We start from the raw sequence: 18,093 nt of genomic DNA, 5'->3' as shown, positions 1-18,093 counted from the left end.
ATGAGCAAATATACAGTACAATAAAATTAAATTTGCCTTATGTAATGTATAACATGAGACAAACATGATGTCAAATGTGATGTGCATGCATGATATACCAATTATTACAAATTAAAAATATGCAATAAATGTATGGAAACAATTAAACAATAAATAAAAAAAAGAGCTCTGGTTATTATTATTACTACATTATTATTATCACTACTACTACTACTACTATTGTTGTTTAAATTACGTTTATTCACAAATGTATTTTTTTTATAAATATTTACTTTTTTTTAAAAAATATTTTCATTTAAGACAGTTTGTGTTTTTTTTTGTATTATATGCATAATGCATTTACTTTTGATCTTTCACAGGTTATTTTCATATACCGGTATATATATTTGTAGAATATTATTCATATCTTTAGGACATATAGTTTGTGTTTTTTTGTATTATATGTATATTTATGCATATAAGAAGAATTAATATATACATACACACACACACACACACACACTTGTGATTATTCAAATGCATTTATTTTTATTTTATTTATATTATCACAATTTGTATAATAATAATAAATTGTTTTTTTATGTTTTGTATTAGTTCTGTAAGGCTTTGGCAACTGTATATAGTTATATAGATTTTGTTAAGTGTTGTTTTTGCATTATATGCATAAATATGCATAACTGTTACTTTATTATCAAAAAGTATGTGTACATTTTAGTTAATCACAAAAATAAATGTAAAGGAAATCTACTCCTTCAGATTGTGATTAAAGTCAACAAATTAAGCAAGTAGCAACAAATTCTAGTAGTCCTTGTCTTTGTTTGCAGAGTAAAAACAGCAGTATTTAAAAGCAAGTGGTTGGATTTTAGGAGACTAACACAGAATTTCAATGATCACCGGCCGTTGTCCACAAAAATGTCACGAAAATTTAAAGCTCACACAATGCCACGGGACGTTAAGGAGTCCTGCATCTTTAACTGACCTTCTGTAGCCTGTGTTTTTGAGGAAAACTGTGTTTCTTAGTGAAGGTTCTGGGAAAAGTGACATAGCTAAAACTGCTGTGCCATTATTGTACAATAAAGTCTCTCTTTTCAGACTTCTCACTGTCCTCTTATTAATCAAAAAGCACCAAACAAAAGACATCCTGCATATTGTTTAAATGGAAAACAATGGCTTTTATGAAGATTTAAAGCAAAAATGCAAAAGTCAGGAAGAGAAGTGACAGGCAGGCACAGTCATAGATGGTCACAATAGGCTCATTTGAGTTTTACAGGACCCTGTGAGAGTGTTTAACAGGTCACCGGGTCATTTGCTTAGACGTGCTGATCTCACATTCGTCCTGGATCACTGGTCATGAGATCTTAACGAGCTGGAGGGAGAGAGCAGACGGGGACGAGGACGAGTGCAGGTCAATGATAGGAAAATCATGTTTAAATAAATTCATATTAAATAAATTATTTACTGCTTTTATCTAAATTGCAAGGGACAATCCACTGGAAGCAACTTAAGTTAAAGTGCTTTGATCAAGGACATAATGGTTCTGAACTCCTCAGGTTTGAACCTACAACCTTTCAATTACCTGCCTGCAATTAATAAGAGAGGCCACAGCATCACTAATACATTGGATGGATGGATGAATGGAAAAATAAGGAATGGAAAAAAAAAACAATGAAGGAAGAAAGAATAGGCAGATGAAGGAAAGATGGAAGAATAGAAGGAATAAATTAAAAAGTGAAGGACAAAATAAAGCCATTGAGAGTTAAAGGACAGATCAGTGAAAAAGAATGAATGAAACAAGGAAAGAAAATTGAAGGAACACAAAAGCAAGAAAGGAAAATGGAAGGATGGAAAAATGAGAGGAGGAAGAAAGAAAGAAAGAAAGAAAGAAAGAAAGAAACAGAAAGAAAGAAAGAAAGAAAGAAAGAAAGAAAGAAAGAAAGAAAGAAAGAAAGAAAGAAAGAAAGAAAGAAAGGAAGAAAAAGGGAAAGAGGACAAATGAAGACAGGAAGAAAAAGGGAAAGAGGACAAATGAAGAAAGGAAAGAAGGAACAGAAAATGAAGGGAGGAAAAAGGGAGGGAAATAGAAGAGAACATTAAGAAAGGAAAAATGTAAGGCAGAAAAATGAAGGAAGGAAGAAGGGAATAAAACAGAAAAAATTGAGAACGGAAGGACGAAACAAAGGGAGGTGGAAAGGAAAAATGAAGGAAGGAGGGAAAACAAAGAGACAAATATTTACAACAAACAAAACAGAACATAAGAAGGAAGGAAGGAAGGAAGGAAAAACAGAAAATAGAAGGAAGAAAAATGAAGGGAGTGAAAACAGAAGCAAGAGAGAAAGAAAGAAAGAAAGAAAGAAAGAAAGAAAGAAAGAAAGAAAGAAAGAAAGAAAGAAAGAAAGGAAAGTGGAAAGAAGGAAGGAAGGAAAAGGGTAGGAAAAAAATAAAGGAAAAATGAATAAAGGAAGGATGTCTTCAAGGCTATATGTGACCCTGGACCACAAAACCAGTCATAAGGGTCAATTTTTCAAAATTGAGATTTCTACATCATCAAAAAAAAAAAAAAATCAAAATGTTGAGAAAATTGCCTTTAAAGCTGTCTAAATGAAGTTCTTAAGCTTTCCGTTGATGTATGGTTTGTTAGGATTGGACAATATTTGGCTGAGATACAACTATTTGAAAATCTAATGAATTTCTTAGCAATGCATATTACTAATCAAAAATTAAGTTTTGATATATTTACAGTAGGAAATTTACTAAATATCTTCATGGAACATGATCTTTTCTTAATATCCCAATGATTTTTGGCATAAAATAAAAATCAATCATTTTGACCCATACAGTGTATTGTTGACTATTGCTACAAATATACCCCAGCGACTCAAGACTGGTTTTGTGCTCCAGGGTCACATATAGTATTACTTGCGCACATTCTTGTAGTAAACACGAACACAGTAAACTATACTAACTATTTTTAATGAATAAATGATTAAAGTCAAGAACTGAGACAAATGTGACGACTCTCATGACACGATGTGATTTAAGGCTGTGTCTGGGGAACATCATCTGGAGTTTCCCATGATGCTTCATGGCTCTATGTTGATTCCATGGATAAAAGTGCTCAAGTTAACTCTTCAAACGGGTGGTTTGTTACAAAAAGATTTATCAAGTTTCCCAATTTAGCCAGTACTGATGTCATAATCTTCCGTCTGAAGGCTGTGCCGCTCTCACACTTTCTGAAGAAGCACGCTCGTCTCAGAAGAGCAGCAGGGAAACCCCGCCATCCTTTAGAAAGGCCACAGGAACCCACCTGTGCAATTCACTCATTTCCTAAACCTCATTTACATCCAGTACTAAAACTGAACTGATCATCCTGATCGTTTGCATATAAAAACACACATAAAGCTGCTTTGAGGTGTCAACGGCTTGTTGAATGTGAATGGATGTGTGAAGAAAAAAAACGAATGATTAACCTTTAACGGGAATATGTGCTCTACTGCTCAACAAGGATGTTTTTTAAGCTCAATAAATTTCTCAATGGAGAAACAAAGAGGCTTTGTGTGCAGAACAGCAGCTCTGAGCACAGCAGACATCACGGAGAAACTCAAGCTTTTCCAGGCCAAACCGAGTAGTTTACTCTCTGATGACTTGTTCTCAGGTTATTTCTGTTTACAAAACCACATTAAGACAATACATGCAATTCAAAACTCCTCACCTTATTCTAACGTAGAAAAATGAATTCATTGTTAAATTAAAGTATAAACAAACAAGTAATTCAATTAAAAACAAATGTGACCCTGGAGCAGTCTTAAGTCGCTGGGGTATATTTGTAGCAATAGTCAACAATACATTGTATGGGTCAAAATGATTGATTTTTCTTTTATGCCAAAAATCATTAGGATATTAAGTAAAGATTATGTTCCATGAAGATATTTTGTGAATTTCCTACCATAAATATTTCAAAACTTCATTTTTTATTAGTAATATACATTGCTAAGAACTTCATTTGGACAACTTTAAAGGCGATTTTCTCAACATTTAGATTTTTTTTTGATAATGTATAGATCTCAATTTCAAAAAATTGATCCTTATGACTGGTTTTGTGGTCCAGGGTCACATATAAATAAAGAAATATAAAATGCCACAAAAATAAGACTGCCTTACAGAATAAGCAATCAAATAAACAAACAAATAAATAAATTGCATAGTAAATAAAACAAATTGTTTATTAATAATTTAAATTAAGATTACCTTATGTAGGCAAATAAATAAATACTGCATAGTAAAAATAAATAAAAACTGCATAGTAAATAAAAATTGCTTATTAATTTAAATATTAAGATGGCCTTGCAGACTATTTAAACAACAGAAACAAACAAACAAATAATGCATGTATTAATCATTTAAAGTAAGATTACTGTACAGACTATATAAATAAATTATTACATAATAATAATAATAATAATAATAATAAATTGTAGAATAAATGTGTTTTATTAAGATGACCTAAAACTTGGTCTGAGCTGTCGACGCAACAGATCTCATTACAGTTGCTGCTGATGTGTAACGTACACAAACAAACAAATAAAAAATAACAAAAAATGCATAATACACAAATAGCAAAAATCACTAAATAAACAAATATATCACTAAAAAATATTACAATTAACCAAAGAAAAACAAGTCAAATGGCTATGATTGTGTGTTGTTGGTAAGTTTTGTAACTTGTAACTTGTTAAAGGTTTTCAAGTAACCTAGCTGGGCCCTAGAAACCCCACTGCAACACCCTGGCAACTCAACAACAGCATATCATCTCTGATATATAACCAGCAACAGTGGTTCACCTGGTTGTGGTTGTTCAATGGTCATTCATTGATGCACCTCAGCATCAATACCAACAGAACAGATCTTTCTGTACCATATAAAATAAAGACAGACACAAAAGCCATGAGCACGTCCTGCCCAGCAACCCTCTGTTTGTGTTCTAAGAAGAACACCTCAAATCAACTAAATCAAACGGCTGGAGAGAACCACAAAGGAGCAACGGGACCCATTGAGACAGAGACACAGACACTGAAGCTGCTCTATTTACAAAGGCTGTTTGAAAACACAAACAATAGCAGGATGGCCTGACTTCATAACCCTGTTCTAATGAGAGGAACTTTAGAGGTTCTCATGTAACGCCTCTGTCTTTAGCTCAACCCCCTCAGAGGCCAGGAAGCACAGAGGGTATAAAAGATCTGAGAGCAGCTCCACTCAGGCTTCAGACCTGCATCACCTGCGCCAATCTCACACTGCATTTTAAGTGCTATTGCAATGCTGTCCCGGTGAGTACGAGTCTCTCCTTTACTTTCATTATCCTGGCCTGCTTTAATGTTCTTGTGCTGTAATGTTTTACAACGATGATGCATGCACATGCCATATCAATGATTATTAAGGAAATCTGCAAACATGATGGATAATAAGTGATACTGATGAAGGCTAACTCTGGAAGTTGTTAACCATTTTAAACTAGTACAATGACTTTATCTGCAGCAAGGATTTTAGAAGTCATAGACGATGAACAAAAGATAATGCACCAGACCTTTAGTCCTAAATGAAAGTTTATCTGCTACAGAGTGAATAAATTAAATGATTTAAAATATACATATTTTCACCAAGATGGTCATTTTGTGATAAAAAAATAATAATACAATGTTAACCAACAGGTAACAGAATATTTGTGCATCAAGGATGGTCCTCGATTTTAATAATCAGTTAACTTTTTGTTGTTGTTGTTGCTATAAATATTTATTAAAATATTGAACTCTTTACTAAATTGTTTATAGAAATTGGTAATGATAATAATAATTATAATTTTCTAGTATATTCCAAAATAAAAGAAATATATATATATATATATATATATATATTAATTGAATATAATAAATATTATTTAGAATATATTAATATAAATTACAAAACAAGAATTATGATCATTCTATAATAAATAAATATACATTCTACAAAATAAAAACTTTTAAAAAGACAATTATTAATTTAGAGATTTTTTTTGTTTCTTTTTTTTCTGAATTTAATTTTTTTTTTTTTATATAGGACGCTGGTTGTTCCGTTGATCTTTGCATTAGTGGGTGTCTCTATTTCTGCACCAATAAACGGTAAGAAAACTTCCTCAGTATGTCTGACATCATTACATTTCTCACATATAGCTCACATATATACCATTACAGATGACCCCGAATCCTTAAATTATTATCAGTGTCATGCACCAGCTCTTCTTTTCTAAGTAACACGAAGCATTTGCTGCCTCACTATAATGAGACTGTAATCAGAGCCTTTCACTGAACACAAAAGAGTTCTGTTCACCTGTGCTGCTACATTTAGCCTGGGCCTCTATAGGAGATATAGGACTCTTATAGCTCAATGCACTCAGACCACTAACTAACGGTCTTGTCTTTTGTTTTGATACAGATGGAACAGATAATGATGGTAAGAATGTGGCTCCTATACACATTAACCTTAATTATAATGCAAATGATGACTTTTTAAGTTACTTATTGCCTCTGAATGCATGAGCTTCCTAAGAACAATGAACTGCATTGTACTACTACAATTGTTCAAGAAAGCCATTATAGACAGAAAAATCCCTCTTTAATCCCAGTTTTTTTTTCTCCTAAACAGAAATGGGATGAAATTAGACTTACTTTTCCTTAGAAAAAATGCCCCGGTAATCTCATGTGAGTTTCAGAAGTGATTTCAGCAATGCCTCAGATAGCAAAGTCTGCAATTAAAAGTTAGAGATCTCAAAAGGAACTAATTTCTCATTGGATTCTTTCACATCATCTGAGTTGCTTTGCACATTGGTTTTATAGCTCTACACATCCTCTGGGCAGGCAGGCTAATTATAAAGAGGACAAAAAGTACCTGGTTCAAAATGAATATGACCTGGTTTATGTCACTGATTGTGTTTTGTTCTCTTTCATGTTATAATGTCAGAGGCGGCTGCAGCCCTAGGCATCCTCAATGGTAAGGTGCAATGAATTTGAGCTATTCTTCTGCATAAATCAATTTATCATAGAAGGTTTTGCAGGTCATCTGAAAAACATGTTTTTCTGTCTTTTTTCAGCTCCTCCAACTCCAGTCCCTGGAAATGGAAACTCAGGTTGGTCTGGCTGATATATGATCAAGTCTACTAGTAAAATGTGTTATATAATCAACAAAGCTTTAATAACATGGACATGAACTTGAATTTTAACATCAAGGTTTAGACAGATAGCACTGATGTTATTGTTAACTAAAACTATTTTTAAAAAATTGTTAACTAAAATTGTAAAAAAAAATTATATATATTATATATATAGGATGCAAAAAAAACTTGTTAATATTAACTACAACTAAAGCTGTTGAAATATATATATTTGTTTAACTAAAACATTTTTATTAATTGAAATAAACTGGCAAATATTAAAAATCAAATATTAGATTAAAACTTACACTTAAAAACTAAAAAGAATTAGAAATGTTGCCTTAGTAACTAACTGAAACAAAATTTAAGTTGAAGTTAAAGTACTGAAATTACTAAAACTGAAATAAATTTAAGCTAAATATAAATAAATTAATAAACTTAATAAAATGAGAAAAGCACATGAAAATGACTAAAACCTAGAAATGAAAAACTAAAACTTAAATGAGAAATGTTGCTTTGGCAAATAAGTTTAAGTTGAAGTACTAAAATAAAACAGAAATATATATATATATATATATATATATATATAAATAAAGACAAAATCACAAATGACTAAGGCCTAAACTAAAACTAAAATGAAAAAAAAAAAGAAAATTAACTGAAAAATATGTAAGCTAAATATTAATAAATATATATATATATATATATATATATATATAAAAAAATCTAAATAAATACACACAGATGTTCAAATAAAATAACAAAATAAAAAAACTCCTTTTAAAACAGGAACTACAGATGGGAAAGATTCAGCAGAGAAACAAGGAGGTAAGAAACACCTTTTTGTCCATTCTGAAGATATTTCTGAGGCAGTTTAAGTTGAACCCAAAATCCCAAACAAGAAAACAAAGTATAGGATTGAACAGATAAGAATCATCACACTGTGTTAAAACTCCTCTTTGATTTCAGGTCCCAGTGACTCGTCTGACACCACTGAAAAACCAGGTCAGTTTCTGCTATCAAGAATCTGATATACAGGACATAAAAGAAAGAAAGAATTCATGACCTGACCACTGAATCACACAGCTGTCACAGAATTTCACCAGCGCATTGATATCAAGATAACACATGAATGAGTGTGATAACACACCAATTAATGTTTAACTGCTGAGTGCTCAGCATCAATGAACTAGAACAATCGGCACTAGACTGCAAGGAGACACTCAGTCAACAGGAAAAAAGATTCGAATTGAAAACATGCTTCCATAATAGGCATTCTTTTCTGTTTAATCATAATGATTAAATACAAGAATTTAAAGTTTATGCTTAAAATTAAGTTTATCTCAATTTGATAAATTCTTCATGAAACAAGACCTCAAGTACCTCAAGTTATTTTACTTCGAGTAAATGAATCATGATTCTTGAGGAATGTGTAAATATTTGTACTGAAAAACAAGGCAAAAATACTAAGAAAACCCTTTTTTTGGCAGCTCATAGCTGTCCACAGGTGTCACACTCTTATCTAATTTATGAAAAGGATGGTGATGTTTGATCGTTGATGTTGTGAACTAAGTGTACCAATATAAACTCCATAAAGTGATTCAATTTTTATGATTAGTCATTATGATTATACAGAAAATAAGGCCTATTATTGAAGCTCATTTCAGCAAAAGTAAATTGTGACTTTTTATCTCACAATTCTTACTTTTTTCTTGCAACTGCAAGTTTATATCTCCTAATTCTAACTTTTTTCTCAGAATAGTGAGTTTATATCTTGTAATTGCAAGTTTACATCTCGCAATTCTGACATTTGCCCTCAAAATTTTACATTTTTCTTACATCTTGCAATTGTATTTTTTATTTAAATTAAAAAGAATAAGAAACAAATAAGGTAATTGCACCTTTTTATTTCATAACTGTGACGTCTCAGAATTCTGACTTCGTTTACAACTCACAAATCGGAAAAAAATAACGAGTAATAAATAAGGTAATTGCGACTTATTTCACAATTGTGTCTTTCTTGCAATTACACGTTTACATCTCACAGTTCTTTTCTTCTCAGAACTGAGGTTATATCTAGCACTTCAGATTTTATTTCTCATTTAAATTGAGAATTGCGAGAAGAAAAGTCAGAATTGTGAGATAAAAAGTTGCGGAAACAAACCTCCATATCCTACACTTGTATGTTAACACATTAGCAGTCATTTTAAAGAATGAAAGCCACTTTATAATGGCGTTAGGAATGACACCGACATAAAGAAATAAACTCTACCCTTGCATAATTGTTTTTTCTACAAATGTTCTTTCTTTAAAGAGGTTGATGGTGCTCCTGACACATCAGACACAAACAGTAAGACTCATCTCATGGCCTTCACTATTGTTTGAGATGTATTTGAGTGAAGTATTGCTCAAACTAACAGCTCGACCCATTTCAGGTGACAAAAGCCTGGATGAAGCCACCAGCAGCCCAGATTCAATAGGTACAACATAACCTGTGCATCAGTTTCCTAAACACAACAACAATGGGTTGTTTCGTACAAATATGAAAATGCATCCCTCTTCTGTTTAAAAAAAGTCCTTAAACATTTTACTCGCCTTGTATGAGCTCCATAAAAATACCAATATATTAACAAATAAGACTATCTGATTAAAATACACCAAATCCAAAGTGAATCAACATCTAATCCAAACTATAAAAGACATGCATCCCATTCAGATATATCATTTCCTAACGATAGCAGGTGCAAATTGCAAAAACATGTATTTGTTATGCAATATATTTGATTTAAATTTCTTTATCAGACACAACAGATACTGATACTGACACAGACACTAATACAGAAACAGACACATCGCAGCAGAAGACAAGCGATTCAGGTGGGTGAAAGCCAAATATCTATTTTCATAAGATACATGTGTGCAAAATACCCTCAATGAAGGACTTTCCTTTATCTGCTGCAGGTGAGAACAATGAGAAATCATCAGCGGAGGACAGCACAGGTATGAGAAATCACAGAAACAAACATGACAGATCAGACAGATTGCACCATGAGATGATCAATTTAAATATGTTGTATAATATTTCAGATGCAGATCATGCTGATTCAGATTCAAAAGAAAAGGAATCTACAGGTAAACCAACACACTGAATAAAGACATGTATATGTTAATATAAAAGAATAACTTATATCACCCATAAATGCAAATTTTGTTGTTATTTATCAATGATATATGAACTACAATGACCTTTTTTTTTTAGTTCCTAAAAATGTGGGGAAAAAGAAAAAAAACTTTCTATATTAGTTACTAAATTAAAATGTCAACTGAAAATACTAATACTACTACTACTAATAATAATAATAATAATAAAGAAATAGATAATATTAATACTATACAAGAATATTATTTACTCGCCTTTATACTGTTCCAAACATGTTACTCCATTTGTGTGAAATGGAAAAATAATCTCATACAGGTTCAAAACAACAACAAAAAAGTGAGTAAATAATGACAGAAATGTAATTTCTGGGTTAACAACTCGATTTAGATTTCTAAATTAAACCTCCCTCTTATATTCCCAAGTGTGTGTGTGCGTGTGATACATAATGATTTACTGTCTCACTATTAAACCTCTGCTTCACAGACACAGATGAAAAGGCAGACACTGATTCAGACGGCTCAGGTAGAGATTTCTCATGCATTAAGCAGAACATGTTCCAACACCCTGTTGATTATTGAACAACAGTCATAGCAAACATTCAGATTTGAGGGTTAATGTTAGGTTTGAGTGTGGGCTGTTAATCTCTCTTATCAAGCCACCGTTCCCCTCTGGTGGTAGTTAATGGTTAGGGTGGGGAGTATGAACACTGCTGACATAAACATTGTTCCAGCACTAACAAAAGATGTTCCAGGAACACGTCCTACTTGACACAGTCATTCCTTTCTCAGTGCAAAATGATATTCTTCTGAAACAGTGCTGGCATATGAATGTATTTTCAGATGGGGATTCTGCTAGTGTGGAAAAGAAAGATTCTGATGATGCACCTGATGCAAATAAAACCTCTACAGGTATTTGAAATCACTGCAGAAATTATTCCAAATCAAACTGTCAAATCAGTGTTGGTTTAGCATTATTCATATATGATTATATTATTTATTAATATTTTGAATAAGTTTATTTTTAGTTTTCTGTTTTAATTTAAAAAAAATTGTGTGTTTATATATATATATATATATATATATATTATTATTATTATTATTATTTAGTTAGTTAGTTATATTTAGCTTTAATTTATTTTTATGTTTTTAGTCATTTTAGTATTTTAACAAACTTTTCTTTCAAAATAAAACTTTTCTTTGAAATAATGATCCTGTCTGATTTAGCCAGTAGTTACGTTAGTAACTAATAACAGTTGTGTTTTTGCTCTGATGAAGAAGATACAGATGATTCATCTGACAAGGATTCTTCAGACACAGATGAGCAGCAGGACTCTGATGGTGAGCTTAAATGCCACAAATTAAATTCAGTGTCTCTTTTTTTTTAAAAAACAATATTATGATTATCGCTTAGTCCTTAAAATAATAACTAATACTCTGTACTAACAAGGCACAATGTAAAAGTTTTCAGTACCAAGTATTATTCTGTCCTGACTCAAAACCAGTTATTACAGTTTTTATTAATATTTTGAATGTGTTTTAATTTTATATTTTAATTTTCAATTTTATAGTTGTAGTAATTTTAGTGTTTTTGTCATTTTTATTCATTTTATTTTTTATATATGTCTATATATTTTTATTCATTTTTATTTTAGCACATCAAGATAAACTAAATGCAAATGAGAAATGTTACTTTGGCAACTAGTTGAATATATTTATATTTTATTTTTAAGTAATAAACTTTTTTTTATATAGTTTTAGTATTTATCCCGTCTAATCTGGTTAGGAGAAACTAATTACAATTATAAACATTCACACTGGAAGTGATATGATTTATCAGTTGTTTTATTTAATTATAGTAGCCTATTTAAGTAAATAATGTATTAATACAAATTTTTGTACATGGTACCATGGTAAAACCATTTCTGAGTTTCAAGACATTTGCTGCAATTAAAATGATTTGTCAGTTTAATGATATATAATAATGTTTTTTACATGCAGATTCTGACAAAGACAAAACAGATGGAGACACCGATGAAAAGAGTGACGAAAAAGATGACAAAGACACCAGCGATGACTCCAGTAAAGACTCAGAAGACGAGGGTCAAGAAACCTCTGAGACGCCAGACAAAAGCGACACAGACAGCGACTCAGACACCGATGAGGTGAAAGATTCAGAGGACTCTAAAGATCAGGATTCAGAATCGAAAGACACCGACAGCACGGAGAAGCAAGAGAAAGACCAGGACTCTGACAGCGATGCAGACACCAGCAGCGATCAAGACACAGCAGATTCCCCTGATGCAGCAGACGCCAAGGACAGTGCCGAGGACAAAGACAAGGACAGCAGCGACCCTAAAGACACCGAAGATGATGGAGACAGCGAGAAGGATGCCAAAGAAAAGGAGGAGACCAATGAGACAGGCAGCGACAGCGATGAGGGAAAAGATAAAGAGGACCAATCCACACCAGACGAACAGGACAAGGAAGACGCCACCTCAAAAGAAGATGCCACAGCCAGTCAGTCTGACGAAAGTCCACTGGAGGAAATGACTGAAGACAAGCAGGAAGACAAACCTGATTCTGACAGCTCCAGTCCAGACTCAGACTCTGACAGCAAAGACAATGAGCAGGACAAAGACAAGAACAGCACAGAAAGCTCCGACAGCGACAGCAAGAGCGACACGGACAGCTCAGAAACAGGAGGGGAAGGTAAACATTCAAGCCTTTGTGTTTTACATTCATCAAACCATAACATCAATCAACTGTTTAATGCTCTTATGCCTACAGACACTGATGAAGACAATGACTCCAGCGTGGAAAAGGAGAAACAAGGTATGTACCGATAAATATGGAGGCCCATTTCTACCTCAGATAATTGAGAATGTTTAAAATAAGAATAAAGTCACATTGTGCCACAGTAGAGAGGCGTAAAGTTTGCATAAAAATTGAGAGATCTGATATAAAGCCATAATTGCAAGACATAGTCATTTTGTGTGAGATAAATTCACAATTTTGAGCTTTAAAGTCATATTTTGAGATATAAAGACATGAAGTCACATTGAGGTATAAAGTAATTAAGTAACATAATTGTGTGATATAAAGTCAAGTTCAGATTTCAAAAGTGAGATATAAAGTAAAAATGTGATTTACTTTAAGTCACAGTTGACGATATAAAGTCACATACTGACACAAACTCACAATTGAAGATATGAAGTCACAATTGAAACATAAAGTTATAAATGCAGATGAAAAAGTCATAATTGTGAGATCATATTTTGACAAAGTAATATTGTGAGATGTCGAAGATGTCATTATCGAAGATATAAAGTCACATTGTGAGGTATAAAGTCACAATTCAGCATAAAGTGACATTAAGATATAAAGTCATAAGTAGAAGACATAATTTTTCATATAAACAAAGATATAAAGTCAGTGTGAAATAGAAAAAAGAAATAAACAAAACGGGCTTGCGTAGATATAAATTGGCCTGCAATCTGTACTGTTACAGAAAAATGGGAATTTCTAATATATGACTGTCTAAACCTACAGAGTCTCCTGATGGGGCATCAATAGAGACAAATGACTCTGATTCTGACTCCAGCGGTAAGACAAAGCACAACATCTTCTGTTGTACAATGCAAAAAGCAATAAATTCCTTCTACTCCATTTAAATCTGAGGGTTTTTCACTTGCCTTCAGTGAGTAGAAGACAACGGACATAGAAAATTATAAAGCTTTCAAAAAAAGAACCAACCACTGGTTAATCAATATATTTAATACAATGAAATATTTGTGAGTTTTATCTTAGTATGTTGTTTGCAAAAAAATTGCTAGTTGCTTATGAATGGCCATCAACACTGTAAAAATTCAAAAGTTGAGAAAACTTCAAGGTTTAAGGCAACTAGCTTCGGGAGATTTTTGATTTTCTCAACTTCTGAAGCTGGTTGCCTCAAAAGTTTTCTCAACTTTTGATTTTTTACAGTGAATGGTGAAATAAGTTACATCACACAGCATTTTTAAGTCAAGCATGGACAGAAAAAAGAACATCTGAAGATATAAAGTCAAAAACTGTGAGACAAAGTAATAAATGTGAGATATTATGGCTCAGTTCAAGATATAAAGTCATTATGAATGATGTTGCTTCACAGAGCATTTTTGATTTAAGTGTGGACAGAAAAAAAACAATTGAAGATATAAAGTTATATATTGAAAAAGTTATATTGTGAGATATGAAGTCAAAATAGCGAGATATTAAGTTAATGTCAGATATAGTAACAATATAGTAATATAGCAACACAACAGTGTTACTAAAACCTGTGTAAGACACTGATGCAATATTAATATTTTTCTTTTTCTAGATGACCATGACAATGACTCCACAGATGCTACGACATCAAATGGTAAATATATCTATCAGCTCAGTATGTAAGAATGAAGTGATGCCTTTGTTATTTACAAAGTATTAAATGTATGTTCTTCAAATTTTCTGCCATCTCTAGAGGAGCACACTGATGCAGACAGCCATGATGTTGCAGACGGTACGTCTCATGGGTCTAAAGAACTTCATTTTGAGTTTCCCTAACCCCAAGTATTACAAAATGACACGTAACTCAGGCCATTTGTGGTCTTTTTTAAAACTAGGTGTTACCTGTTACTCTCAGAATGGGCCGCTTTCTTAAAGAATTCTGGGAAATCGTGAATTGAAAGCTGTCTCAATTCCTTTGCATACTTCTTTCTGTTTAGATGATGATGACACTGATGTCCATGATGATGAAGTCAGGGTTGAAGTTGGCACAGGTAAGTCGCTCACAAAATTGCCTCCTCGGATCATTTTTGTAGACACAAATGAGACAGATGTTGTGATACTTCTTTTGATTTAAAGAACAAATGATAGCAAGTCACATCCTTTTTTACAGGCGCCGCTTCTAAAACACACGATGAACCAGATCATCTTGATGACACAACACAAGGTAATGATTCTGCTCAAAACACTTACTTCTCAGAGAACGGGAGGCTGAGAGATCTATACACATGCTAATATCTGTTCATGCCTTTCTTCAGGATCAGATGATGCCAGCAAAACCCCTATGCCAAGCTCCTAGCGACCAGGACTCTACAAAAACACAGGTATAATGTGATCACATATTAAAAGCTTTATAAATGTCTTATGAACACTCACAAGTGTTTCAAACTATTTTAATGAGATCATTTGTTAATGCTTGTCAGTGTTGAGTTTGGTTTCAGATAAGCTATTCACTATTTAGATAAGCTAACTACACAAGATAGTCTACTCTAATAAGCTCAAGAAATCTAAAACATGTTCATAAAGATAACATTTCAAATGAGCAAAATATTTTTTGACAACAATAGTATCATAACTTGTTACAATGTGTTTAAATACTGTACTTACAAGCTGGTCTATGCAAATCAGTGAAACGGCTCATAGGCTGTTTTTTTTATTTTTTATTATTCAATTGAAAGGTGAGATTTCTATTTTTAAGGTCATTGCACACTGAGTATGAAATGTTCGCGAGCATATTCTGTTTTTTCATATTCCTCATCCTTCCTATATCAAAATGCATGCTACGGATGCGAAAACGCAGAAAATCGAACCTGATCCAATTTTTTTCATGACGGACAAAAGTTTCGGAGACAGTGTGTAAACGGGATTGACACAACGTGAGGTTGTATTTATTTTTTAACGTGTGAAAATTTCGTACTCCGTGTGCAATGGCCTTTACAGTTGCCATAAAAGCATCTGTTTCTTCTGTGTTATATCTGATTTCTTCATCAGTCTCTTCAATGATATTATTAAAAATAATCATACTTATGATACATTTGTTCCCCCAATTTTTTTTGAACAAGCATTTATAACATCAGTTATATCAAATCAAATTCTAAAACGAAAAATAAAATAATAATTTACATGCGAGTCATTTATATACATCATCATAAAAATTAAGCATCTTTTTACTAGATTAGTTTTACTTACTAAGCATCTATTCTTCTAGTTATTTACTTTTTTTTTAACCTTTTTTCTGTTTCGCCAGTATCCTCTTTTTCTCAACATTAACAGAACAATATAGGCTAACTTAAGAAGAACTGTGAGTCCTCACAGACTGAGACATTCTTATTAATAACACACACTATAACAGAGAAACAAACAATAAAATAAAATACATTTATACATGCATAAATATGGTAGGGATTTAAACAAAATCATACTGAATAAATCAAATAATTTCCTGGCCTAATAATTTCTCATCATTTTTAAGACCTCAGTAAATATGGCTAGCTAGCTCCTTTTTAAATAGATTAAGCTGTGTGCTGTTTTTAAACATTTGTAAATAAAACATTTTAATATAAGTAGTAAACATTTTACTACAAAGTCTACAGTCTTCCTATGCGGCTAGTGAATCAGAAGTCTCGCACAATGAAAGATTCCAAAATAAGGTGGTAAAGTATCCAAAACAGACATTTGAAGTCACCTGTATCGCCCTCTGGAGTCTTGCGGTGTTACTGCTCCAATAACAACAGCATGCATTACTTCACTGATGTACTAGCCTAGAGTAGCCTATATGAAGACTTAATAAAACTGATATATTCACTATATAACTTCTTTTGTGTCTCACTGCAGATTTTTTCCTGGAGAGACGTCAAAAGAATCACCTGAGACAGTCAAGATAACCAGAGTTTCACATCCCATTAAAACAAATTGACACGTCCCTCTCGTCCTTTCTCTCTCTCTCTCTCTCTCTCTCTCTCTCATATGGTGAAGGTTCCTTTCTAAGAGTTCTGGGATGCAGATTAAATTATTCGGCTGTTTGCTGTACATTCCATTTTTTAACTTTGTCCTAATTCTAGAACTTTTGTATCGTTTGATATATTAATTTGATCAATTTTAGATGGAAATGCATGACGAACAGAGAGGGTCTGGAATTGCGTACCTCATGCATTTGTCTCATTGCGTAGGGTCTAAATATATTTCGTTTGGAGTGACACATTAAACTTAGAGAGTAGAACTAACAGAAGGAATTTTGAGAAAGCGAAACGATTTGGGTCTGGTGAAAATCTGTCAAACCTGTGACGGTTCCATTGCTTTGTCCACATGGTGTCTCCATCCTTGACACTGACCGAAAGACTGCAGCTGCTGCAACGAGAATCTTCCCTCCTGCTCTCAGATAAACGCCGGCCTGAAATGTCACAGAATGAAATGTTTTCTGCCCACCCAATGATTTGAGACTGTACAGACAATTTCTGATAGAATCTCTGATGTCTATGTCTCTATGGAGGAATACTAATAAACTAGCAATGTAAGAGCACAGATTGCTCTGAAAACTGTTAAAAAATTATTTTGTATAGATTTACAAGAAGTCATTTTAATATGTACACAGGGAGCAAATCTAATAAAGACTGGGTTGTCAGAAAATCAAATGACCATGGAGTATTTGTTTATTTATTTATTATATAGGAAACCACAAGCACATCTTATTTTGGCTTTTTAAACTGAACTACAGTAATTACAATAAAAAAATAAACTATAATAATAAATTATTTAATAACAACATATTGTCACAAGATAATAAAAACAAAATATCTAATATGAAATTAATTAATAAAATTCAGTCCTTAAAAAAATATATAATATACTAATATCTAAATATAGATACTATAAAATAAATAACAAAATATTTTATGTTTTATTTCTATCGCATTTATTTTCAAAGAATTTAAAATATTTTTGTGTCAGTTTAA

At 32.4% G+C, this 18,093-nt stretch overlaps 1 protein-coding gene across 1 annotated transcript; it reads left to right on the top strand.

Annotated features, from left to right (window-relative positions):
- Window positions 1-5,241: 5,241 nt before the first annotated feature.
- Window positions 5,242-17,775, top strand: stm (starmaker). Its single transcript, XM_058753019.1, has 24 exons — window positions 5,242-5,321; window positions 6,091-6,152; window positions 6,466-6,483; window positions 6,991-7,020; window positions 7,121-7,156; window positions 7,970-8,008; window positions 8,150-8,185; window positions 9,495-9,530; window positions 9,616-9,660; window positions 9,983-10,057; window positions 10,142-10,180; window positions 10,268-10,312; window positions 10,824-10,862; window positions 11,180-11,248; window positions 11,615-11,677; window positions 12,338-13,048; window positions 13,127-13,171; window positions 13,889-13,942; window positions 14,697-14,738; window positions 14,838-14,876; window positions 15,082-15,135; window positions 15,255-15,308; window positions 15,400-15,465; window positions 16,976-17,775. Exons 1-23 carry the CDS (start codon window positions 5,311-5,313, stop codon window positions 15,438-15,440), a joined length of 1,683 nt encoding a protein of 560 aa, XP_058609002.1. The 5' UTR covers window positions 5,242-5,310; the 3' UTR covers window positions 15,441-15,465; window positions 16,976-17,775.
- The last annotated feature ends 318 nt before the right edge of the window (window positions 17,776-18,093 follow it).

Source organism: Onychostoma macrolepis, chromosome 19 (assembly GCF_012432095.1).
Source record: "Onychostoma macrolepis isolate SWU-2019 chromosome 19, ASM1243209v1, whole genome shotgun sequence".
In the NCBI taxonomy this organism is placed as follows: Eukaryota; Metazoa; Chordata; class Actinopteri; order Cypriniformes; family Cyprinidae; genus Onychostoma; species Onychostoma macrolepis.
Note: the sequence above shows the minus strand (reverse complement) of the source record. Positions and strands in the feature narration are given on the sequence as shown.